The 25,330-nt window shown below is 55.7% G+C and overlaps 1 protein-coding gene across 3 annotated transcripts in view; it reads left to right on the top strand.

The window, feature by feature from the left end:
• Positions 1–25,330, top strand: part of PAX7 (paired box 7) — a gene marked incomplete at both ends in the record, with an annotated part of 126,562 nt that overhangs the window by 921 nt on the left and 100,311 nt on the right. For 2 of the 3 annotated variants that reach the window (XM_082295660.1, XM_082295658.1), the window contains 3 exons: positions 1,142–1,377; positions 1,999–2,128; positions 2,972–3,100. In XM_082295660.1, the coding sequence (XP_082151786.1) occupies positions 1,142–1,377; positions 1,999–2,128; positions 2,972–3,100 (495 nt within the window). Of the gene's footprint in view, positions 1–1,141; positions 1,378–1,998; positions 2,129–2,965; positions 3,101–25,330 lie in introns of all 3 variants that reach the window. The other variant, XM_082295659.1, reaches the window with a different exon arrangement.

Here is a 25,330-nt window from a genome sequence, read left to right as displayed (position 1 = left end):
TATTTGCACAACATGACTGGGAATAATGAAAGGAGAGAGCGGCCGGCGCTTTTAGCGGCTCTTGAATGTAAAATTGGCCACTCGAGTGTTATCTGTCGATAATGATACATCCAGGGAGCGCCGGCCAAAGTGACTCGGAATTAGCGGTGCATGATTCTGGCTAAATCGCCAGGCGGTTTCTGGAATCGACTTTTCTTTGTAGCGAGAAGGGAATAATAATAAAAAAAATAAAAATAAAGGGGGGGGAGAAAGAGGAAAAAATTAAAAAATAAATAAATTCCACCCCCCTCTCCCCTCCAGCCTGGCGCAAATTGCCCAGCTGAGTTCTGCCCCCCTCCCGTCCTTCCTCCCCTCCTTTTCGCTTTAATTTCCAGCCTGTGAAATCGGGTTAATCTACAAGATTTACAGCGCGAGATATTCGAGAAATTGCGGAGGGGGCGAAGGAGCCGCCGCTGCCCCCGAGCCCGGGAGAGGCGGCGGCGAAGCGGCCGCGGGGTGAAACCCCCCCGAACCCACAAAAAAACCCCAGAACCCACAAAAAACCCCTCAAAACCACCCCAAACCCCCCCCGAGGGTGTTTCAGAGGTGATTCCCGAAAGTTTGTTTGAAAGCAGAGCTCCTTAAATCGAGGCGAGAAGCGGAGGGAGATTTTTTTGGGGGAGAAACGGGAAGTTTTGGGAGGGTTTTGTCGTGCGGTTTTGGATCTTGTCGCGTTTAAAGCGCCGGCTGTGATTTGAAACAAAGGTGCGAAACCCTAAATCCGGACACATTTCCAGGGATGAGCACACAGGGGGTGTCTCGGGAATGGGCGAGCGGCTCGGGGGGCGATTTTTATTTTCCCACTTTCCATGGGGAAAGTCTCCGGTGTGGTACCGGGATGAAACACCGGGATGAAACACCGGGAGAAACACCGGGAGAAACACGGAGCGCAGGGCACGGGCGAGATCTTTCCCCTTCTTTTAAACCCCCAAATCCCAGGAGAAAAGCGGGAGGTTCGGGGAAGGACGCGCCGCGTTCCGCTGGATTTTTTTCCCCCAATTTTAACTTTTCCCCGTTTTGGTTTTTTTTTTTTTTTTTTTTTCTGGTTCGTTTTTTTTTTTTTTTGGGGATCGGGTTTTTCCCCCCCATCTCTCCTTCGCAGTGTCCACCCCGCTGGGCCAGGGCAGGGTGAATCAGCTCGGAGGGGTTTTCATCAACGGGCGCCCGCTGCCCAACCACATCCGCCACAAGATCGTGGAGATGGCGCACCACGGCATCCGGCCCTGCGTGATCTCCCGGCAGCTCCGCGTCTCCCACGGCTGCGTTTCCAAAATCCTGTGCCGGTACCAGGAGACGGGATCCATCCGGCCCGGGGCCATCGGCGGCAGCAAGCCCAGGGTGAGTGCGCTGCGGGCACCGCGCGGAGCCGCCTTCCTTTCGTCCCAAAATGCCACCGGGTGGGGTTTTTTTTTTTTGGGAGAGGGGGGTGGATGCAGCGCGAGTTTTCCAAGCTTTTTTATTATTATTATTTTCGGGGAAAAGGGGGTTTTAATAAACCTGCGTTTTTCGGCCTCTGATGGGGAGAAAGTTGAAGGCGATGAATGAATTAATGAGGGGGTTTTTTTGGGGTCGCTTCCACGCGCAACAAGTGGCGCGATGGCGTTGGAGCGATTCCGTCGGGCCCCGCGGGTGCGGGGAGCGGGGAATTCGGGGATGTTTTGGGAAGAGCTGCTCAGAAACACCCCAAAAAGCGTCCCCTGGAGCTCCGGGTGATCCCACCCTGCCCGCTCTCCCGGCCCTCAGAGACTCCACTTTCAGGACGGCCAACATTCGGCCTTTTCCCAGCTTTATTTCCCCTTTCCCCCCTTCCCAATGCCCATTTTCCACCCCAAACCCAGCAGCCAGGGCCGAGCTGCGCTGCTCAGCGCTTCTTTTGAATTAAAAGCGCTTTTTCCCTCCTCTCCCTTCCCCTCTCTCCGCACCCTCGGGGACACCTCCGGCGCCCCTTGGTCACAAAAGCAGGTCGCGACTCCCGACGTGGAGAAGAAAATCGAGGAATACAAGCGGGAGAACCCCGGGATGTTCAGCTGGGAGATCCGGGACCGGCTGCTGAAGGACGGGCACTGCGACCGCAGCACGGTGCCCTCAGGTGAGAAGGCAGCTTGGCCACACCGCCCCCAACCCCCCGAATCCCGTGGGAATGTTTATCCCACCAGAAAGGTTTTCCAGACGTTCCCAACCCTCCTGGTCTCTGCTTTGATGGAGGGGGGAAAATCATCCCAAGAAAAACCCAGGATAGGAGGGGGGATTTGTGCCCCGGCTGCTGGAAAAACAAACACAAACCAACCCCTTTTCCCAACTTTTTCCAGCTCCCTGGAAAGCCGGGGGGATGCTGGGGCAGGGGGAGAGCCCCAGAGGAGCCCCCCAAATCCAGGGGGAAAGGGGAGCCCGGTCGGTCCCGCTGGGATTTGCTCGGCGGCGGAGGCTGCGCAGCGATGGGATCCCGACCTCACAGCCAGAGATCCCGACTGCCCATGGGAAGCGAGGCTGGATCCCAAATTTTAGCCTGCAGGGATGTGCCTGGGGTCTGGTGGGGCTCTGCAGGGCTTCGCTGTGAGGTCCCTGTGGGTTTTGGGGCGGCTGCGCCTTCTCTGTGGGGTGAGAACAGGCCCGGAGCTCCATCCCGGCTGTGCTTCCCATGGGGAGCTGGGGAGAAATTTGGGAATTTTGGGGACTTTTCCCGGTCCCGGAGCAGGTGGTGCCCCTGGGGACGCTTCCAGTGCCGGTGTCGGGCACATCCCGGTGCTGCTCGGGCCGTGGGGACGGCGAGCGGCGGGTCCCACTTTGGCAATTTGGGGAACTCTTCGGGCGGTGCCGACAGGTGCATTCCCATGGGAAAAGGGGACACAAGGCCTCCTCCTGCCCCGCGGCATTCCCACTTTTCCCAGGCAGCTTATACTCGCCTTTCTGCCTTTGACTGTCCGAGGTTTAGTGAGTTCGATTAGCCGCGTGCTCCGCATCAAATTCGGGAAGAAAGAGGAAGACGAGGACTGCGACAAGAAGGAGGAGGACGGCGACAAGAAGGCCAAGCACAGCATCGACGGCATCCTGGGCGACAAAGGTACCGCGTGTGCCCGCGCCGCGCCGGGGGGGGGGGACATCGGGGCCACGGGATGGCTCCAGAACCGCTGCGTTTGGATTCGCCCCTTCCCCACCCCAAAAAGAAAAATCCGGGGCCGGCGGCGTTCCCAGGAGGAGGGAGAGTTGTCGGTGCTTTGCTCGGGATCAATTATCCATAAAAAGGGCCGGGAATGGCTGGAGAAGGGGGGGGGGGGTGGGGTGGGAGAGGCGCCTCGGAGGCCGTAAATGAATTTGTTAAACAGATTTCGCTGCCGCCGCCTAAGTGGTCCCCTGGAACCGGGGCTGACAGGTGACCGATGGCGCCGATCAATATCAATTAGGGACGGGAGCCGCGAGCGCCGCGAGGCACCGAGGGGACACGGGGGGGATGGGGAGGGGTCCCCGGAGCGGGGCTGCACCCCCGAATTATCCGGGGGAAATCATCCAGGGAAAATTATCCAGGGAAAAGCCTCGCGGGTGTCGGCGGAAGGCTCCGAGCCAGGCCGCTGGCGGGGTTGTGTTATCACCTCCCAAATCCGGCGTTTTCTGCCGAAGAATCCAACTTTTCCCGGCTGTGGATGCGGGGTTGGGGGTGAGGAGCTGCTCTGGGGGTGGGATTTGAGTGCGGGCAGCGCCGTGATTCCCCTTCCCCCAAAAAACCAGGTGGAATTTTGCGGGAGCATCCATGAGATTTGTCAGTGAAGGCGCTTGGGAAAACGGGAAACTTTGAGCCGCGGGAGGAGGAGCCGCTGGGTTTGGGCACAAAATGAGCTCCTTGTGGCGGAGCCCGGCGCCTTTTTGGGGGGAAAACGGGCGGTTTTGGGAGTCTCGGGCAGCGGGAAATTGGGATTTGCCGGTTTTCTCCCGAATTGGTGCAAAGCGAGGACGGGCTGGGCCTGCTGGGGTTGAGCCCGAGTTGGAATTTTGGGGGATTTGTGGCATCGCCGCTGTTGGGGTCAGCGGGGTTTTCCCCCAATCCCGGTGTGGGAATCGCTTCCAAACTTTCCCCGTCGCTCCCAAGTTTCCCCCCCAGTTTGGGACAACGCGGGGCAATGGTGGCGTGGGGGGAATTTTGGGGCAGAAAAGGCTCCCCCGTGCCCCCATCAGCTGGAAACGAAGGTGCACAAAACGAGGTTTATTTTTTATTATTTTTTCCTTTTTTTTTAAGGATCCGATCCCCCCCACCTTTTTTCCCCCCCCCCTCCTCTTTTCCCAACCTTGAAGATGAACTTCACTTACAAAGACCTTCGAGTCTATTGAAGCTTTTTAAGGAAAAGATTCCTGCCCACAAAAGCAAACAGCGGAGGGGGGAAAAAAAAGAAAGAAAAACAAAAAGGAAAGAAAAAAAAAGGAAAGAAAAAAAAAAAAAGAAAGGAAAATAAAAAGGAAAGAAAAAAAAGGAAAGGAAAAAAAAAGAAAGTAAAAAAAAAAAAGAAAAGAAAGAAAATAGGGAAGAAAAAAGAAAGAAAAAAGGGGGGAAAAAAAGAAAGGGGGGGGGAAAGGGGGAAAAACCCGAGGCTGCCTTAAAAACGGAGTAAAGGGATGGGGGAGGGAGGGCGCGTCCATTCTCATTCAAAATTCCGCGAGGAGGAGAAAAACTTTTGGACAAAGGGCCGAGGAGGGGAAGAAAGGGAGATAAATTATTCAAAACTCCCTGCTGTTAGATAGTTTTGTAATATTATCGGAGCGGCTGCTGCAGAAAGGCAGAGCCGTTGGACGCTGCAAAATGTTGCTGTGATTTGGAGAGGGGGGCGATGCTCATTTGCAAATCGGGGCCATTGTGTGGGCCAGGAGCTCCCCCCGCTCGCTTTTCGGGGTGTTTTTAGGTTTTATTAAAGTGGGGGAAAAGGAGATTTTGATGGGGGGGGGGGGGTGTTGTTTAAATTGAGTTTCGAGCCAACGTGGCCGCTGGGGAAAATATCTTTATTTTTGAAAGCGTAGGTTGGTGAGGTGTTGTTTTTATTTTTTCGCCGTCCCCGAGCGCGTTTTCATCGCCCCCCCCCCCCCCCCCCAAAAAGAACCCACACAAACAAAACAAAACCCCCCAAAAAAATTAAAAAAAAATCAGAATGCAGGAGCTGGGAGCTTTTTATCCCTGATTACCACGCAGAAAGTGCGTGTCAAGAGGCAAAACAAAACGCTCCCTTCTCCCTTCATGGGTGAGGCCGCGGACAAATCAAACACGAGCCCCCATTCCGGGATGAAAGGGGGCTAATTTGGGCAAATTCCCCATTGCCGGAGCCTGTGGAGCGCCGCGCTCCCTCGGAGCGCGCAGAATCCGCCTCTCCCAGCCCCGCAGAGAAATCCCAATTTATCAGCAATTCCCTTTTTTTTTTTTTTTATGGTCGCGCCCCGGCTGCGCCGAGCGCGGAGAAATCCCCCCCCCCCCAAAAAAAAACCCCACTTGAATTCGGGGGTTTTTGGGGTGCGGGGCGGGCTCTGCGCATCTCCAAAGCCGCGGCTGCAAAAGAAGCGTCCGAAATTCCAAATTTCCCGCCGCCCGGGCGGGTTTTAACGCCTGGGAAAGTTTTAATGGCCCCAATTAAGATAATTGATGATCCCGCTTGTAAAAAACACTGGCGGGCGGCGGCTGCGCGCTGGGAAACGCCGCGAATTCTGCTCGGAGGAAAAAAAAAAGAACCCAACCCCGCAGTTTGTGCTTGGAAAAAAATCCAACCCCGTAGTTTGTGCTTGGAAAAATATCCCAACCCCGCAGTTTGTGCTTGGAAAAAAATCCCAACCCCGCAGTTTGTGCTTGGAAAAAAATCCAACCCCGCAGTTTGTGCTTGGAAAAAAACCCCAACCCCGCAGTTTGTGCTTGGAAAAAAAACCCAACCCCGCAGTTTGTGCTTGGAAAAAAACCCCAACCCCGCAGTTTGTGCTTGGAAAAAAATCCCAACCCCGCAGTTTGTGCTTGGAAAAAAATCCCAACCCCGCAGTTTGTGCTTGGAAAAATATCCCAACCCCGCAGTTTGTGCTTGGAAAAACCGAGATTTCTGCTCGGACACGACGCGATTTTGCACCCCACAACTAAAACCTCTGCGGAGCTCTTTGCCCCCTCCACCCAAATTTTATTCCCCGCTAAAACAAACCCATCCTCGCGCAGCCGGAGGGCGGCGGGGGGAGAGGGATGATTTTTTATCAATTTCCGCGTCTCCAAGCGAATTCTCCCTCCGAGAGCTGCGGAGGGAGGGGGGGGGAAAAAAAGGGGAAAAAAACTTTATTTTGGCTTTTTTTTTTTTTAATCTCTTTTTCTTCTTCTTCTTCTTCTTCTTCTTCTTCTTCTTAATTTTTAAATTTTTTTTTAATTTTTTTTCCTTTCCGCTGCTGCCAAACGCTCCGTGGCGGGTTCTCCTCGCGGGGAGCCGGGGGAAGACAGCCCTAAATGCTCTCTCTTTTTAAGTGGGAAAGAAAGCTTCCACCCTGCGCCTGTTTCTTTCTATCGTCTGCTTGGCATTTAATAATGTTAAGACTTATTAGAGCTGGTAATGAAAACTGTGGCTGTTGAATAGGGAGCTGTGTTGGAGAAGGGTGTAATAGCTCCAAGGCATGCTAAGAAATGTATTTATCCCCAATCAGTACTCACTCTCTGAGTTCCCAGCACAAACGTTAAGTTGAAGGGTTTTAAGGCAGATTAAATTGAGCCTTTATTTCTTTGCACTTTCATCTTTAAACGGCTCACTCCAGCTAGCCCTGGGCGGATATTCATGAGGCTTCACTTTGGGTTTCTATTTTTTTTTTTTTTTAAATATATATTTATTTATTTATTTAATAGAGATATCCTTGTTAAGAGCGAGTTGTTGTTGTTATTATTATTATTATTATTATTATTATTGTTATTGTTATTATTTATTAGGGCCGGCGGGGAGGGGGACGCGCCGCTCTCCCCCTCGCTGGGAGGTGCAGGGGGTGGGAATTTGGGCACCCCCAAATTTTGGGGGGGGGGCGCCGCTCGGGGGGCTTGATGGGGAGGGGGAATTAATTGCGGCCAATTAATTGGGGGGGAAGGGAGGGGTCTGGGGATGGCGCTGCTGGAGGGGAAGCTCGGGGGGTCACCCCCACCTCGAGAGGGTCACCCCCACCTCGAGAGGGTCACCCCCACCCCGACCGTGTCACCCCCGGGCCGCAGCTGCCCCCTCCCCCCCCGGAGCCCCGCGGGATGCTCGCAGGCACCCCCGGCTCGGTTGTGGATTTGGGGTGGAAAAGCGGATTTTTAGGGAATTCTCCGCCCTGCCCCGCACCTCCGCACTCCGCTTCGTGCGTCCCCCCCATCCCTCCACCCCCGAGTTTGTGCCCCGGCAGATTTTGGGGGAGAGCGGCGGGATTGGGGTTCCTTGGAAGCGGGGGAAGGTGAGACCAGCGCTGGGGAGGGGAAAGGACAATTCCACCCGGGAGCAGCCGCGTTTTTGGGGAGCCGCGGGGAGACTTTGGAAGGTCCTGCCCGATTTGACGGAGCTCGGGGAGGGAGAAGGGGGGGACAAAGAGGGGGACAGCCCCCCAAAAAAAGCTGGGAAGGGGCTTTGTTCCCCACGGCGGGAGCGAGGAGCGGAGGGAAGCGGCGCTGGCGGGGCCGATTGATCAGCAAACAATCGGCGTGGGTTTAAAAACCAACAAGCGGCTCCTCTGTAAATGTGTGTTTAGAAGCGCGATGGGGGGGGGGGGGGCGGGACGGGGGGAACCGGGAGCAGCCACTTCATCAAATCAAGGGATTACCAAAGGTTGGCAATCTAATCAAACAGAGCCCAGGCGGGATTTGTGAGTGTTGCGAGCGGGATCAGCTCTAATAATGGGGGGCAGGAAAGAGATAGGGAGGTGTCAAGCAATTCATTGGCTTTAGGCTGAGTTATTCCGTGCATATTTCAGGCCGAGAGAGGAGAGGGAAAAGAGGGAGGGGAAAAAAAAAAAATACGGAAAAAAAAAAAAGCAGGGAGAAGGGAGAGGGAGGAAGGGGGGGGGATGGATGCGAGCACACACGGAGCTTACATGTCACAAAAAAAGCTGAGACAAATGAGGTACAACAATAAACACAGATAACAATTACAAAGGCAAACAGTGGCTTTTGGGAACGAGTAGCTGCAGAACCTGGGCTACATAAACAAAGTCGGCGAATGTTTGCAAGATAAACTCCTGCCTAAATCGAGTGTGACGGCGGGGAGAGAAGAGAGGAGGAGAGATAAGGTTGGAGAGGGGAATGAACGAGAATAATCGAACACGAGGCGCTTGGCAAAAAAAAGAAAAAAACCACCCAAACTTAAGACAAGGATGCGGCGAGCGGGGTTCGGCCGTGCGGGGAGGAGTGAGGGGATTTTAGGGAGATGTTTGTGATCCTGGGCTCCTTTGGGGTTGGGGTTTTGTTTTTTCCTCCTTCCCGGCGTCGTTCCCTCCCCCCCTCGCCATCTCCCTGCTTTGGGGGAGAAGAAAAGGTTCAAATCCCGGAGCGCGGGGAGTGGGAAGGGAAATCTCGGGATCAGAGGCAGGTGGGGTTCGCCCGGGACGGGAGAGGAAGTGCACGGGAGACGTTTTAATGTGGAATTTGGAGGTGATTTCATGACCCGGGGCGGGTAGGAAGCGGGTTTTGGGCAACGGGGTGGAGATGGAGGAGCGATAGAGCCGCGCAGGAAGGAAGCGGGGAGGTCTCGTCCTAATCCCGGGTTTGGGCCCTAATTGGGCCGGGAGAGAGGGGGCAGGGTTGGAATCAAGGCAGGGAAGGCTGAGAGGGAACTGCGTGACCCGGGGGATGCTGGAAACCAACAGATCCCCCCCAGAAAACGCCTCTTTTAACCCAAAATCATCTCAAGGAGCAGCTCAGGGCTGCGCTGGGGTCTCGCTCTCCCGCGGAGCCGCGGCCGTGCGGATCTTTCCAAACGGGAATTGTGCGCCAAAGAGGGGGAGAGACGTGTCTGCAGCGTGGTTAAAGGAATTAGATATTTACCAGTTTGAAATAAGCCTGGTTCTGGGAGAAAAAAAAAAAAAAAAGGGAAAAAAAAAAAAAAGGAGAGAGAGAGAGAGCGGAGATGAGACGGGAGAACACTTCAAACGAATTCATCATCTGGAGTGGCGAAGGGGAGATTTAGAGACAGTATTGGGAAGTTATTTAGATATTAATAACATATTTTCCTGAGGCGTCAGGAGTGCCTCCATCCGCACTTTTTTTCTCGCAGCTATTTGGCTGGGTGAAATATGGGAGACCCAAATGTTGGGAAGAGATAACGCAATCAGCCGAGCCCTGGTCCTGCGACTGCATCACGGCGTTAAACCCGGATTAACCTCCCCTTTCCACCCCCCCCTCCACGCCGCCGTTTCACCTCCCCCCCCAAATTCCCCCCCCCTCACCCCCACGAGGAGCTTTTTCCAAATTTTTTCAGGGGAATTTCCATGGATTTTAAGGCACGTATGACAGTGGCCTTAAAGAGGGAAGGGACTCGCTGGAGCATTGGGGTGAGGGGGCTGGGGGCAAAAGGATCTTTGGGGAAATTGCGTTTGCCACAAAAGGGGGGGGAAAAAAAAAAAAGGCAAATCGGGGCCCCTCTGCAGACCTGGGCTTTGCGGATATTCCGTATTTATGGACGTTATTCTTAAAAAGAAGGGGGCAGGGAAAAAAGAAAGCTCGTTTCATTCAGCCGCCGCTTTTCTCTCCTCTCCCCCCGCGGGGTTTTATTCGCCTTCTTGTGGGTTTTTAAATAAATTCTGTGGTTATTTCATGGGAACTTCGGCCTGGTTTGGACTCTGGGGGTTTTTTTGGGGGGGGTTCAGGAGATGCTGAGGGGGTCTCAGGTGGGGAAGGGAAGGAGGGATCCGAGGTGGGAAAGGGGAGCGCTGAGTGGGAGATGCTGCGGGGGTGGCGGAGGAGCCAGACCCCCCCGGATTTGGGGTTTTGGGGGGCTCCTGGCCCTCTGCTCCCCTCTCATCCCAGGAAAATGCAGGAGTTGGGAAGCGCAGGTGCAGCACTGGCAGGGAGCAGAGTTTCCGATGGGGATGCGGCCCCGGGGAGGGAGGGTCGCTGGATCCCCTCCCCCTCCCGCTTCCTCCCAAAAATCCCCTCCGCCTCTTCCTCCTCCCTCTTCCTCCTCCTCCTCATTCCCGGCTCATCCCCGAGCTGGCACCCGGCGGGAGCGCGCCGCAGAAGGAATTCGGTGTCACTACTGCGTGTTTATAAAGACATTTGTCACCCGGAGTTGGGGACAGCAGGGGAAGGAAGGGCCCGGGGGGCGCGGGGAGGGCGAGCGGAGCTGGGTTTGAACGGCAGAACGCGGGTGATGAGGATGATGAGGGTGATGAGGGTGATGAGGGTGATGAGGATGATGAGGGTGAGGGTGATGAGGGCGATGAGGATGATGAGGATGATGAGGATGATGAGGGTGATGAGGATGATGAGGGCGATGAGGATGATGAGGATGATGAGGGTGATGAGGGTGACGAGGGTGATGAGGATGATGAGGGTGACGAGGATGATGAGGGCGGTGAGGGTGATGAGGATGATGAGGGTGATGATGATGAGAAAGATGAGGACGATGAGGATGATGAGGGTGATGAGGATGATGAGGATGATGAGGATGATGAGGGCGATGAAGATGATGAGGGTGATGAGGGTGATGAGGATGATGAGGGTGATGAGGATGATGAGGGCGATGAGGGCGATGAGGATGATGATGGTGATGAGGGTGACAAGGATGATGAGGGTGATGATGATGAGGATGATGAGGATGATGAGGACGATGAGGATGATGATGGTGATGAGGGTGATGAGGATGATGAGGACGATGAGGATGATGAGGGTGATGAGGACGATGAGGACGATGAGGGTGATGAGGGTGATGAGGGTGATGAGGGTGATGAGGACGATGAGGACGATGAGGATGATGAGGGTGATGAGGGTGATGAGGGCGATGAGGACGATGAGGACGATGAGGACGATGAGGATGATGAGGGTGATGAGGGCGATGAGGGTGATGAGGGTGATGAGGGCGATGAGGACGATGAGGACGATGAGGGTGATGAGGGTGATGAGGATGATGAGGGTGATGAGGACGATGAGGACGATGAGGACGATGAGGACGATGAGGACGATGAGGACGATGAGGGTGATGAGGGTGATGAGGGTGAGGGTGATGAGGATGATGAGGGTGATGAGGACGATGAGGATGATGAGGACGATGAGGACGATGAGGATGATGAGGATGATGATGGTGGCGATATTTTGGCAGCACCGTCCGGGACTGACCCGTGCGCTTGAACGGCCCTTGGGGCTGTCAGGAGGGACAGGGGGTGTTGGAGCTTCTCGGGGAGGGTTTGGAGCTCCACAGGGAGGGTTTGGAGCTCCTCAGGGAGGCTTTGGAGCTCCTTGGAGGTGTTTGGAGCTCCTCAGGGAGGGTTTGGAGCTCCTCAAGGAGGATTTGGAGCTTCTCGGGATGGGTTTGTAACTCCTTGGGGAGGGTTTGGAGCTCCTCGGAGGTGTTTGGAGCTCCTCAAGGAGGATTTGGAGCTCCTCAGAGGGCGTTTGTAACTCCTTGGACGGGGTTTGGAGCTCCTCGTAGTGGGTTTGGAGCTCCTCGTAGTGGGTTTGGAGCTCCTTGGAGAGGGTTTGGAGCTCCTCGGGGAGGGTTTGGAGCTCCTTGGAGTGGGTTTGGAGCTCCTCGGGGGAAGTTTGGAGCTCTTTGAGGAGAGTTTGGAGCTCCTTGGACGGGGTTTGGAGCTCCTCGGGGAGGGTTGGAACTCTTCGGGGAGGGTCTGGAGCTCCTCGGGAAAGGCTGCAACTTCTCGCGGGGAGCCGCATCCCCTTGGAGGGGCTGGGAAAGGGGAGAAGGGCCTGGAAATGAAAAAAACCAAAGCAAGGCCAAGAAAAAGCAGAAGTAGGTGAGGAAAAGTCGAGGCAGCTCGAGGAAATTGAGAAGCTTTAGAGCCTTTGATCCTTGGATGCTTTCCCTTATCAGAAACATTTGCGGTGACACCGCCACAAAGGGAGTTCAGCACATTACAGGCGGCTCGGGCCGCGCGCAGGAGCCGCTCGCTGTTAATTAGCGGCCGCTCCGTCTGGTGGGACACGCGAGATCTGAGGCTGCACATTTCGTGCTTGGCTGGCTCCGGCTCCGCTGGTGAACCGCGGCTTCTCCGCGGCCTCTGCGGGGCTCTGCGGGGCTCTCTGGGGCTCTGGGGGACCGGGGCTCTCCGAGGGTTGGGCCGAGGCTCTTCCCGGCCTCTCCTCGGGCTCGCCTCGGACTCTCCCCGGGCCTCTCCCGGGGTTCTCCGGGGCTGTTTGGGGCTCTCCGAGGGTTGGGCCGAGGCTCTTCCCGGCCTCTCCTCGGGCTCGCCTCGGACTCTCCCCGGGCCTCTCCCGGGGTTCTCCGGGGCTGTTTGGGGCTCTCCTCGGGCTCTCCTCGGACTCTCCCGGGGCTCTCCGGGCTCTCCTCGGGGCTCTCACCGAGGCTCTTTGGGGCTCTCCTCGGGCTCTCCCCGGACTCTCCCCGGCCTCTCCTTGGACTCTCCCCAGGGCTCTCCTCGGAGCTCTCCCCGGGCTCTCCCCGGGCTCTCCTCGGGGCTCTCCTCGGACTCTCCCCGGGCTCTCCCCGGGCTCTCCTCGGCCTCTTTGGGGCTCTCACCAGGCTCTCCTCGGACTTTCCCCGGCCTCTCCCCGGCCTCCCCTCGGACTCTCCTCGGGCTCTTCCCTGGCTCTCCTCGGACTCTCCCCGGACTCTCCTCGGGGCTCTCCTCGGGGCTCTTCTCGGGCTCTCTCCGGCCTCCCCTCGGACTCTCCTCGGCCTCTCCTCGGACTCTCCCCGGACTCTCTCCGGACTCTCCCCGGGGCTCTCCTCGGACTCTCCTCGGGGCTCTTTGGGACTCTCCCCGGCCTCTCCCCCGGACTCTCCCCGGGCTCTCCCCGGGCTCTCCCCGGACTCTCCCCGGACTCTCCTCGGGGCTCTCCCCGGCCTCTCCCCCGGACTCTCCCCGGGCTCTCCCCGGACTCTCCCCGGACTCTCCTCGGGGCTCTCCCCGGACTCTCCCCCGGACTCTCCCCGGACTCTCTCCGGACTCTCCCCGGGGCTCTCCTCGGACTCTCCTCGGGGCTCTTTGGGGCTCTCCCCGGGTCTCTCCTCGGGCCTCTCCGCGGGCTCTGCGGGGCCGGGGCGCCGAGCTCATGGATCAGGAATATCGTGAGGAATATCGTGAGGAATATCGCGACCTCCGCAAGGCCGGGGCAGGGCAGGGCTCGCTCACTGATGAATCCGCGGCTGCCGCGAGGTTTTGGCTCGCGGGGGTTTTTGGGAGCGCGGCTTTGGAGGGAAATGTTGGGAAGGAATTCCAGAAGGAGCAGCCCAGTTTTCCTCCTCAGGAGCGGGGGAAGGAGGGATTGAGGCCGTAGGGGAATGTCCCAGCCCCGGGACGCTCCCTCCGCCTCCACCTGATCCCGAGCGGGGTTTTTTGGGAGCGGAGGGAAAGTTGGGGTTCCAAGAGGGGGCGGCTTTCCCCAGGACCGGGCCGGACCCTGCTCTGCCCCATAAAAGGTGTCCCACTGCCCCATAGAGAGAGGGGTGTCCCAAAGGACGTGCCCTGATCCCAAAAGGATTCTCCCTGCCCCTAAGATGCTCTCTGCCCCCAAAGGATGCTTCCTGATCCCAAAGGACACTACCTGATCCCAAAGGATGCTTCCTGATCCCAAAGGACGCTCCCCGACCCCAAAGGATTCTCCCTGTCCCCAAAGATGCTCCCTAATCCCAAAGGACACTCCCCGTCCCCAAAGTTGATCCCAAAGATGCTCCCTGATCCCAAAGGACGCTCTCTGATCCCAAAGGGCGCTCTCTGATCCCAAAGATGCTCCCTGATCCTAAAGGACACTCTCTGACCCCAAAGGACACTCTCGGCCCCCAAAAGGACAGTCCCTGCCCCCAAAGGATCCTACTGTGCCCCCAAAGATGCTCCCTGCCCCTAAAGAACGCTTCTTGATCCCAAAGGACTGTCTGATCCCAAAGGATGCTTTCTGCCCCCAAAGGACACTCCCCGATCCCAAAGGATTCTCCCTGTCCCCAAAGATGCTCTCTGTCCCTAAAGACGCTCCCTGCTCCCAAAGGACGCTCCCTGATCCCAAAGGACACTCCCTGTCCCTAAAGACGCTCCCTGTCCCCAGAGATGCTCCCTGACCCCAGAGGACACTCCCTGATCCCAAAGGACCCTCCCTGATCCCAAAGGACACTGCCTGCCCCCAAAGGACTCTCCCTGTCCCTAAAGATGATCTCTGATCCCAAAGGTTTCTTCCTGATCCCGAAGGACTCTCCCTGTCCCCAAAGAACGCTTCCTGATCCCAAAGAGGCTCCCTGATCCCAAAGGACTCTCCCTGTCCTTAAAAATGCTCCCTGATCCCAAAGGATGCTCCCTGCCCCCAAAGGACTCTCTTTGTCCCTAAAGATGCTCTCTGATCCCAAAGGATTCTCTCTGATCCCAGAGACGCTCCCTGACCCCAAAGGATGCTCCCTGCCACCAAAGGACCCTCCCTATTTGTCCCTAAATTTGTCCCTAAAGATGATCCCTGATCCCAAAAGACGCTCCCTGCCCTCAAAGGACCCTCCCTGCCTCCAAAGGACTCTACCCATCCCTAAAGATGCTCCCTGATCCCAAAGGATTCTCTCTGATCCCAAAGGACGCTCCCTGATCCCAAAGGACTCTCCCTGCCCCCAAAGGATGCTCCCTACCCCCAAAGGACTTTCCCTGTCCCTAAAAAGGCTCCCTGATCCCAAAGGATTCTCTCTGATCCCAAAGGACACTCCCTGTCCCCAAAGGACTCTCCCTGTCCCTAAAGATGCTCCCTGATCCCAAAGGACTCCCCGTAGCCCTAAAGGATGCTCCCTGTCCCCAAAGGGTGCTCCGTGATCCCAAAGGACATGCCCTGATCCCAAAAGGATTCTCCCTGTCCTCAAAATGCTCCCTGCCCCCAAAGGACCCTCCCTGCCCCCAAAGGACCCTCCCTGATCCCAAAGGACGCTCCCTGATCCCAAAGGACGCTCCCTGCCCCCAAAGGACCCTCCCTGATCCCAAAGGACCCTCCCTGATCCCAAAGGACCCTCCCTGATCCCAAAGGACGCTCCCTGCCCCCAAAGGACCCTCCCTGCCCCCAAAGGACCCTCCCTGCCCCCAAAGGACCCTCCCTGATCCCAAAGGACGCTCCCTGATCCCAAAGGACGCTCCCTGCCCCCAAAGGACCCTCCCTGATCCCAAAGGACGCTCCCTGTCCCTAAAGATGCTCCCTGATCCCAAAGGATTCTCTCTGATCCCAGAGATGCTCCCTGATCCCAAAGGCCTCTCCCTGCCCCCAAAGGACACTCCCTGATCCCAAAGGACGCTCCCTGATCCCAAAGGATTCTCTCTGATCCCAGAGATGCTCCCTGATCCCAAAGGACGCTCCCTGCCCCCAAAGGACGCTCCCTGATCCCAAAGGACACTCTTTGGTCCCAAAGGACTCTCCCTGTCCCCAAAAGGACACTCCCTGTCCCTAAAGATGCTCCCTGATCCCAAAGGACGCTCCCTGATCCCAAAGGACTCTCCCTGTCCCCAAAGGACGCTCCCTGATCCCAAAGGACTCCCCCTGACCCTACAGGACGCCCCCTGACCCTACAGGATGCCCCCTTGCCCCGGGGACGTCCCGGGGGGGGCTCGGTGGCACCTCAATCCTTTTTCCCCACCCCCACCCCCCCGTGCCGGGGCCGAGGGAGGAAAACCCTTCTTGGTTTTCCCTCTCCCCTCATTTTTGGGATTTGGTGGTGGTGTTGTTCCTAAATGTGGGATCAGCCCCGGCCTGACCCCGGGCGGGGTTTGGGGTCGGGGGGAACCCCCGGGCCCGACCCCAAGAGCGCCGAGATCGAAGCGCGGCGGCACCTCCGGAACTGGGGCGGAGGGGGAGGGGGGGGGACGGTTCTGGACCCGCCGTGCCCGAACCCGAGGGGAATCCGGGAAAAAAAGGGATTTTCCAAGGGAATCCGGGGAAAAAAAAAAAAAAAAGGGATTTTCCAGTTTTCCAAGGGAATTCTGGATTTTAAAAGAGCGGTTTTCCAGGTTTCCAAGGGAATCTGGGGGAAAAAAATGGGGTTTTCCAGGTTTCCAAGGGAATCCGGGGGAAAAAAAAATGGGGTTTTCCAGGTTTCCAAGGGAATTCTGGATTAAAATCCCCCCATTTTCCAGTTTTCCAAGAGAATCCTGGGGGAAAAAAAGGCGATTTTCCAGTTTTCCAAGGGAATTCTGGATTAAAACCCTTCGGTGTTCCAGTTTTCCAAGAGAATCCTGGGGAAAAAAAGTGATTTTCCACTTTTCCAAAGGAATTCTGTATTTAAAACCCCCTCAATTTTCCACTTTTCCAAGAGAAACCGGGGGGGGGGGGGGGGGGGGGGAAGTGATTTCCCAATTTTCCAAGGGAATTCTGGATTAAACCCCTTCAATTTCCCACTTTCCCAAAGGAATTTTGGATTAAACCCCTTCAATTTCCAGTTTTCCAAGAGAATCCGCGGGAAAAAATGGGATTTTTCCAGGTTTCCAATGGAACCCGTGGGAAAGAAGTGGTTTTCCAATTTCCAAAGGAATTCTGGATTAAACCCCCTCAGTTTCCCACTTTTCCAAGGGAATTCTGGATTAAACCCCTTCAATTTCCCAGTTTTCCAAGGGAATTCTGGATTAAACCCCCTCAGTTTCCCACTTTTCCAAGGGAATTCTGGATTAAACCCCCTCAGTTTCCCACTTTTCCAAAGGAATTCTGGATTAAACCCCTTCAATTTCCACTTTTCCAAAGGAATTCTGGATTAAACCCCTTCAAGTTCCACTTTTCCAAGGGAATTCTGGATTAAACCCCTTCAATTTCCCACTTTTCCAAGGGAATTCTGGATTAAACCCCTTCAATTTCCCACTTTTCCAAAGGAATTCTGGATTAAACCCCTTCAATTTCCCACTTTCCCAAGGGAATCCGGCAAACCCTCGCCTGCCCCGCTGCCTTCTCCATCCCCGTGCTGGGGCCGCGCCGATTTGCATTTTTTTGGCAATTCCAGGGGCTCGGGAGGAAAAATCGAGCGGAGGAGCGGAGCTGGAAGCAGCCGGGCGGCTCCGCGGCCGCCCCGGAGTTGGGAGAAGGCTCCCGAAAGCTCCTTGAACTCCGCGCTCTTCCCCGAGCCCGCGGAGAGGAGCGGATTTTGGGGCCGTTGTTGGGGTTTTGGTTTTTTTTTTTTTTTTCCCGGAATGAATTCCACCCGCGGTGAATTTCGCGTTTGGAAAGGCGGGAGGGACGGGGCGGGGTCCGAAGGGTGCTCGGGGACACGCAGGGGACATCCAGGGCACGTCGGGGGAAGCTGGAATGGGAGCCGGGGGGGCCGAGGTTGATGACCCCAAACTTTGCGCGACCCTAAAGGATCCGGGATGGGGCGGGGGAGCGGCTGACTTTAAAAGCAACATTATTTATTTCTGTTTATTTCTGTTTATTTCTGTTTATTTGTATTAATTTCTATTAATTTCTATTTATTTTTATTAATTTCTATTTATTTCTACTCATTTCTACTCATTATTTCTATTCATTTCTATTCATTTCTATTCGTCTCTATTAATTTCTATTCACTATTTCTATTCATTTCTATTTATTTCTACTCATTATTTCTATTCATTTCTATTCATTATTTCTATTCATTTCTATTCATTTCTATTTATTTCTATTTATTTCTATTCATTTCTACTCATTATTTCTATTAATTTCTATTAATTTCTATTAATTTCTATTCATTTCTATTAACTTATATTCATAATTTCTATTAATTTATATTAATTTCTATTAACTTATATTAATTTCTATTCATTATTTCTATTCATTTATCTTCATTTCTACTCATTATTTCTACTCCTTTCTACACGTTTTTCTCGCCGTCCGTTTTTCCAGAGGGATTCCTGATTTTTTTTTTCCTTTTTTTTCCTTTTCCCCCCCGTGCGGCGACCGAATTATTCCAAAATCCCATCCCCACTCCTGCGCGAGACGCCGTTTGATGCTAAAAAAGCAGCAAATTGAGCTATTTGAAGCTTTTTTTTTTTTAGTTTTTTTTTTCTCCCCCCCCCCCCTTTCCTTCCCTGAGAACGCGGATTTTTGGGTTGGGCCTCGTTGCTCCGTCGCTTTTTTTTTCCCGGAGTTTTTTCCCGCCCCCCCTCCCGCTCTCCTTAATCTCCTTCCAGCCACAAACCCTCCCCTGCGCGCGGGGCTCGCAGCGGGATCGCGGCGATTTCCACGCCCGAAACTCCGGCAAAAAAAAAAAAAAAAAGAAAAGGAGGAGGAAAGTTTGCAGGGTTTGACAAATGGTTTGTTTTGTTGGGGTTGTTTTTGGTTTTTTTTTTTTTCTTTCTTTGCCTTTTTTGTTTTATTTATTTATTTTTTTTTCCAAATAAACAAACCCAACCAGGCGGTTTTTCCATCCCAAATTCACCGCGGGGGCGGGGGGAGGGGGTGGTTTGGAAAGAAGAGGAAGAGGCGGCGGAGCCTCGGATGAAGGCAGCCTGGTGAAACCCAAGGGCTGGGGTTTTTTGGGGGGAAAATGATGTAAAACCAACCCGAACCTCCGAGATTCCCGAGGGAAAACGCTCCCAGGTTCACGGAGCAGAGAGGGAGAAATTCCCCAATTTCCCAGTTTTTTTCCCCGGCTCCGCCAAGCTCTTGCAGGGAATAAAGCAGGCAGGAGGTTGGGATGAATTCCCAAGGGATAAAACAACCCCAGCGCCAAGCTGAGAGCTCTCAGAGCCGAAAAATATCCCCGCCACCCCAAAATCAGCAGGAAACCCCAAATATTGGGATGATTTTCCCCCCTGCCAGGCCGGGAAGGGAAAACGCGGAGCCGCAGCTCCTCAGCCCCGGCTCCTCCGGCGGCTGCGCGACTTTTCTGGGCCATTTTAAACTTTCCCCCTGGGGGTTGAATTTGATTTTTTTTTTCTTTTTTTAACTCTTTTGCCGTCCCCCTCCTCTCTCCCTCATCCTTTTTTTTTTTCCCTTTTTTTTCCCCCTCCGCGTTTTTTTTCCTTTCCCCTCCCCGCTCTGTTTTCTCTCCCCTTAACCTCGTCCCCCTTTCTTATTTTTTTTTTTTGTGCGCCCGCCTTTCATCGGGCAGCGCGGCTTTCCAGCTTGCTACACTTTCTGAGTGCCTCAATGGCCACTTTAGAAATACAAACAACTTTTAAGAGATAAAATAACCAAACCAGAATGGGACTTTCAATGGGGGAATAGTTGTTGTCCTTTACCATGGAGTGTGCAGCCGCCTCTGCCTAATCCAGCTTTCATTTCCACCGACAAATGCCAAGAATCCATATCTGTCTCCCAACCCCTCGGGAGCTTGATTACACGACAAAAGGCTGCCATTATCCGCCGGAGAAAACAGGGAGGGGACACGGGGGGCTCGGGCCTCTGAGGATGAGGGCATCTCCAAACTATTGACTTAGTGGATGAAGTCAAGAGCAAACACGCTGAGATCTGAAGGGGGGAAAGGGGGGCGAAGGCGCTGCGGCAGCGGGGAGAGGGCGGGGTGGGCTGGGGGCGATGCTCGGGGAAGCAGCGGCGGAAAAAACGCAGCAGAAAGTCCTTGAAAGTAGCGCGGAAGGGACGGGAGAGAGTTTGGGGAGGAATGGATCGGCCTGGGAAAGGTTTTTCCTCGCTCCGCAGCCCCGCGGCGGCTCGGGCGGGGGGGAGCTCCCGCTCGTTCTCCCACCCCCCTCCACCCCATCCCCGCTCGTGTTTTTATTTTCCTCGTGTGTTTTCTTTCCCCTTTTGGCGCGATTTGATTTGGTTTTTAGAAGATCTTCCCCAAACGGGGAATTTGGGGCTTTCCTCCCGCTGGGAGAGGGGGGGGGGGGGGGAAGGAGGAAAAACCCCAAATTGTGCTCCCTGGGGGCGTGGGGACGGTGCGGGAGTCCCCGCCCCGCCGTCCTGCGCATCCTGAGACCCCAAGAGAGCCTCACCCCAAACTTTGGGGGCCTGGGGGGAATCTCCAGCCCGGCCCTTGCTGCTGGAGCGCGGAGAGCAGCGGCCGGGCTGGTTTTGTCCCCAAACCGAGAACAAACCGGGTCAAGGTCTCAGCCGCGGAGGGCCGGGAATTTGGGGTTTTGAAGGGTGGGGAAGGGGTAAAACCCCCAGTGAGGCCGGCGGGGTGGAGAAGCCGCCCCACAGCGCTGTTTTGAGGCCGAACGGGGCGCGTTGTGCGCGGCTCAGCCCGGCCTGGAGCGACCCCAGCCCTGTCCGTCCCTTCTCGGGGTCACCTGCGGAGAATCCGCCGGGTGCGGAGCCCCCGCGGCCGCACCAAAGGAATCCTACCGCCCTTAATTACTCTTTAATCAACCCGGCGCCTTGAAAGAGCCGCTTTTGGGGCGAGAAGCTGCGTTTCAGGAGCCCCAAACCCGCTCCGGCTTAAGGGATTTAAAGGTGCGGAGCTGGGCCGGGCCGGGCCCTGAGCGCAGGAAAGTGCGAGACAAAGGAAGAGGCTGGCGGGGAGGTGGCGAGAACCTGGAGGATCCGATTTAGAACTACAAAGGAGCCTAAATTCCGCTTTTTAAGCGAAATTCGTGCTGGCGGGGAGCGGGGAGCGGTCTGAGCTTGCAGAGGCTTTTCCTCCTTGCCACAAACGCAGCTGGAGAGCTGAAATTCTATTTTTTATTGATTGATTGATTTAAAAAAATATATTATTTGCCTTTCGTGACGTGGAGGGAAAGGTGGCTAACCTGCTGCTGAGCTGGGATCGGGGCTGGGGACGTTTTTCTTTGGGAAAAGCCGCCGCATTCCCGGTCCTGCGGACAGTTCGGTGCCTGGCAGGGAAAGAGCAGCTGCTGTGAGAGAGAGAGAGAGAGAATAAGTGTTGAAAGAAAGGGGGAAAAAAAAAAAAAAAAAAAGAAATCCTTGTAATCTTGGGACGTGTTTAATCTGCGTCTCCCCGAATCCCAAAAGGCAGCGGGCCCCCGTCTCTCTGATTTATTTTTACGCTCGCCTCGTTTGCATCCCAAAGAAGTAAACTGCTATTTTTAACCGCCGGTTTAAAGCTTAATTAAAAGCCCCTAAACTGATTGTTTTGAAAATTGATTTAGAGGAATGGCCCCAGGGCTGAGACGCTATCGCAGCCAAGGCGCGCAGCTCGCAGCGGTGGCTGCGGGTTTAACCCCGGCGCGGCCGGAGCCGCCGGCTGCGGGGGACACGCGGGGGACAGCGGGGTCCCCGCGCCCTCCGCGCTCAAAAGTCCTTTGTTTGCGCGGCCCCGGCGCATCTCCGGCGGCTTCCTGGGGTGACGGGGTTTAATTGAATTAAGGGCAGCTCGGAGATGCCGCTGACACCGCGGTGGGAGCAGAGCTCCGCTTTCGGGACGGCGAGCCCCGAGGTGCTTCCAAAACCGGCCCTGCTGGGGGGGGTGCCGAGGTTTTTTTTTGGGTGCCCAAAACCCCAAGCTCCCTATTTCCAGCCCTCGGAGCCCACGGCCGAGCCGGGATTGTCTTCCGGAGAGGTTTTACCTGCTGGAAAGGGCTGGAATGGGAGTTGGGGCTGGCGGAGAGGGAGGGTGGGAAGGGAAGTGGCGTTTTCAGCGCCGTAATTAGATGTAAACAAGAATAGAGACGGGGCTCCGTGGTCAGACAACTCGATTGTGAGGGGATTAACACCTCGGTAAACCAATAAAGGCCCCGAGAGGCTGCGGGCCGGGCAGGAGCAGCCGGGGCTGCTGGGCTCCCCTGAATTCAGCACATCAAAAAAATCCCTCCCCTGCCCCCCAAAAAAGCGGCCCCGACACGCGTGGGGCGATTTTAGGAGTCCGGGTTTGAAGGTTCTTGGCAAAGCTTGGTGTGGCTGGGGGGGTTTCTGCTGGTCGGGGGTGATTCCCTTCCCTCCCTCGGGCCCCGGCTCCCAGGATGGTTTCCCGGCACCCCCGACCCTGTTAATGAGGGCAATAAATGAGTTAAAGAGCATCTCCCGCCCGCCCGAGCGGGGCAGGGCTCCCCCACCTCCACACGTGCCAGCGCGATGCTTTCTCTGGCACGAGGTTCCCTCAACCCTTTAATTTCTCCATCCCCTCTTAATGAGAGCTCAAAAATAATAAAACCCTCCGCAGCCAGCTCGAGCCAAACCCTGGCGGGCGCAGCTCCCCGGGTTTGCTCCCAGCCGGGCTTTTGTGGCCGCTCCTTTCCCTCCCAGCTTGGCTTTTCCCCCCTCCCCGCACTCTGAGTGGATGGAGGAGTTTAACCTTCGGGAAAAATAAAAACCCCCCTCGGCTCCGCCTTTAAGGGTACCTGCGAGCCTGATTTCCCTGGATTTGGGGTTGAGAGGGACCCGGCGGGCTCAGAGTCAAACCGAGTTCAATCACCCGGCTCTGTTTTGTCTCTCCCCGGCTTCCCCGGGCTCGGGGCTCGGCGGGCAGCGCCAATCTCAGCGCGCTCCGGGGCGCGGGCATTTCTTCCTCCCGCTCGCAAATAAGCGCAAGATTAGCACCAGCAGCTGTTTGGAATTGGAACAATGGAGAGACCTAGGAAGTGGCGAAATTGAAAAAGGAGAGCCCCCCTCCCCTAATCGCCCGGCTCAGAGTTCACCGAGTCAGACTGCCTGACTCGCCGTGACCTCCGCCGCGCCTTCGGGGGCTGTTTGCTCACGGGGGGCTCGGGGGGAGCCGCAAACTCCGCGGCAAAAGGGGTGGAAAAGGGGGCGGGGGGCACAGCGGGCGCTTTGATGAAGTTTCCTACAGAAATTCAGGGTTCTGGACGCTCCCCTTCGGCCGCCGGGGTTTTATAGGGACGAGTTTCTCCTTCCCATCCTCCTCGGGGATGCCCCAAACACGGGGGGAGAAGGGGGGAAAGGGGGTGCTTTGAGGGACTTTCCTACAGAAATTCAGGGTTCTGGACGCTCCCCTTCGGCTTTGGGGTTTTATAGGGTCGAGTTTCCCCTTTCCATCCTCCTCGGGGATCCCCCAAACACCGGGGGAGAAGGGGGAAATGGGTGCGCTTTGCTGAAATTTCCTACAGAAATTCAGGGTTCTGGACGCTCCCCTTCGGCCGCCGGGGTTTTATAGGGATGGTTTTATAGGGACGCGTTTCCCCTTTCCATCCTCCTCGGGGATCCCCCAAACTCCGGGGGAGAAGGGGTGGAAAAGAGGGCGGGGGGCACAGCGGGCGCTTTGAGGGACTTTCCTACAGAAATTCAGGGTTCTGGACGCTCCCCTTCGGCAGCCCGGGGTGGCTTTGGGGTTTTATGGGGACGGGGGACGCGTTTCCCCTTTTCCATCCTCCTCAGGGGGGCCGATCCCCCGAAGCGAGTCCCTGTTTTGGGGTCTGCCCCCAGCGCTGTAAGAGCGGCCGGGCCAGCGGGAGGGGGGGGGGGGGGGTTTCAATGGGATCCCCTAATGGATTTGACTCGGAAATCTCGACTTGAGCAGTTTTTTCCTCTTTTAAAACAAACTCATTAAACTTGTCAACACTCATTAGGGCCTTGAAGCGCTGAGCGGGAGCCGCCGGGGGCTGCCCGGGGAGGCAGCGCTGGGGAAGGGGCGGCTCGGCCCCGCTCCGAGCCGGCTCCGCGGGGAGGGAGGAGGCGCTGCCAGGAAAATCGACGCCTTAAAAGAGAAATCAAGGGAGGACAGAGGGAGCCGGCACGGGGAGGGGGCCGTGCCTGGGAAATGGGGGCAGCCCCGAGCCCCCCGCCCCTTCCCCCGGGGCTCGGCCACAAAGGAGGCGCCGAAGGGAGGCTGCAGCGGGGACTCGGGGTTTGGGATATTTGGGATGTTCCCGGGGATTTGGGGGCGTGGGGGGATGGATGCGCCGGGCTGCGATGGCTGCGAGTGCCGGGGGAAGGGGGAATGGGAGGGGGGGGAAAGGTTAGAGGCGGCTCCTGGCCCTAAATCCCCTGGAAATGAGCCTGCTCTCCGAAATTCCTTCCCAATCCCCCCATCCCACAATATTTGGAGAGCTGTGAAATCAGTCGGGGATCGTCTTAATTCCGCCGGCAGGACGAGAATTGCTGTGGGGTGGGGCCGGGGGGCAATTAAATATTGCTCATTTCCCTTTTCCTTCCCCCTCTCCCTTTTCCTTCCCCCTCTCCCTTTTCCTTCCCTCCCCATCATTTTCATTCTCCCTTTTTTCTTCCCTCTCTCCCTTTCCTTCCAGTCCTTCCTTTTTCCTTCCCTCTCTCCAATTTCCTTTCCCCCTCTCCCTTTTCCTTCCCCCTAAAATTCAACAGCGGTTTTGTTTTGGGGCGGACTCCGATTTTTTTTTTTTTCTCGGTGTTTTTTTTTAAAGGTTTTATTCCGACGCTTTTCAAGCCTCGCTTCTCCTTTAAGGAGCAAAAAAAAAAAAAAAAAAAAAAAAAAAAAAAAAAAAACCAACCCAACCCACCAAAAACCCACCCCCACCTCTGTTAAAAAATAAAAAAAACAACAAAACCCACTCTTCGAGAGACCTTCTGTTCTTCCCCTCGCTGAGAATGAGAACATCAGCTATTCAAGCGTATTGATGAACTCCCCCAAAAAGTTTATTAAGAGAGGGGAAAACAAAAGGACTAAAGGCCGCAGGCAACTGGACAGACAGTTTATAAACTGAGCTCCCTTTGTGGCCCCGAGGCAGATGCATGAATACCTCTGAATGGGGCCCTTTGGAGTGACAAGATCAAGCCAGACAACAGCATGTTAAAAGGAAGGAGCGCTGCTTCTCTCCCTCCCCGCGCCCAAAGATCGGCTCCCCCTGCTCCTCCCGCATTCATGGACATCTGCAGGGGGAGGAATAAATAGCGCCTTATAGGCTCGGCGGCCGGGGCTGGGGGGTTTGGGGTGTTCCCCCTCCCTCCCCACGGCGTCCGGAGCCGCCGCTTTGCGCCATATGCTGCGCTCGGCTCCTTCTGGGCAGCGCCGGCCGCCCGGGCCTCCAAGCAGCCGCACGGACCGCCGCCTCTCCTTGCCCTCTCCCCCGTTTCCTTCTCCTCTCCCCCGTTTCCTCCCCCTCTCCTTTTCCTTCCCCTCTCTCCAATTTCCTTCCCCTCTCTCTCCAATTTCCTTCCCCTCTCCAATTTCCTTCCCCTCTCTCTCCAATTTCCTTCCCCTCTCTCTCCAATTTCCTTCCCCTCTCTCTCCAATTTCCTCCTCCTCTCTCTCCTTTTCCTTCCTCTCTCTCCCTTTTTCTTTCCCGTCTCTCTCTTTTTCCTCCCCCTCTCTCCTCTTCCTTCTCCTCTCTCCCCCTTTTCCTTCCCCTCTCTTCCTTTTCCTCCCCCTCTCTCTCCTTCCTTCCCCCT

The sequence above is a fragment of the Coloeus monedula genome (genome assembly GCF_965178545.1).
Source record: "Coloeus monedula genome assembly, chromosome: 22".
Taxonomy (NCBI): Eukaryota; Metazoa; Chordata; class Aves; order Passeriformes; family Corvidae; genus Coloeus; species Coloeus monedula.
The sequence above is the reverse complement of the archived record's forward strand: the minus strand, read 5'-3'. Positions and strand labels throughout refer to the sequence as shown.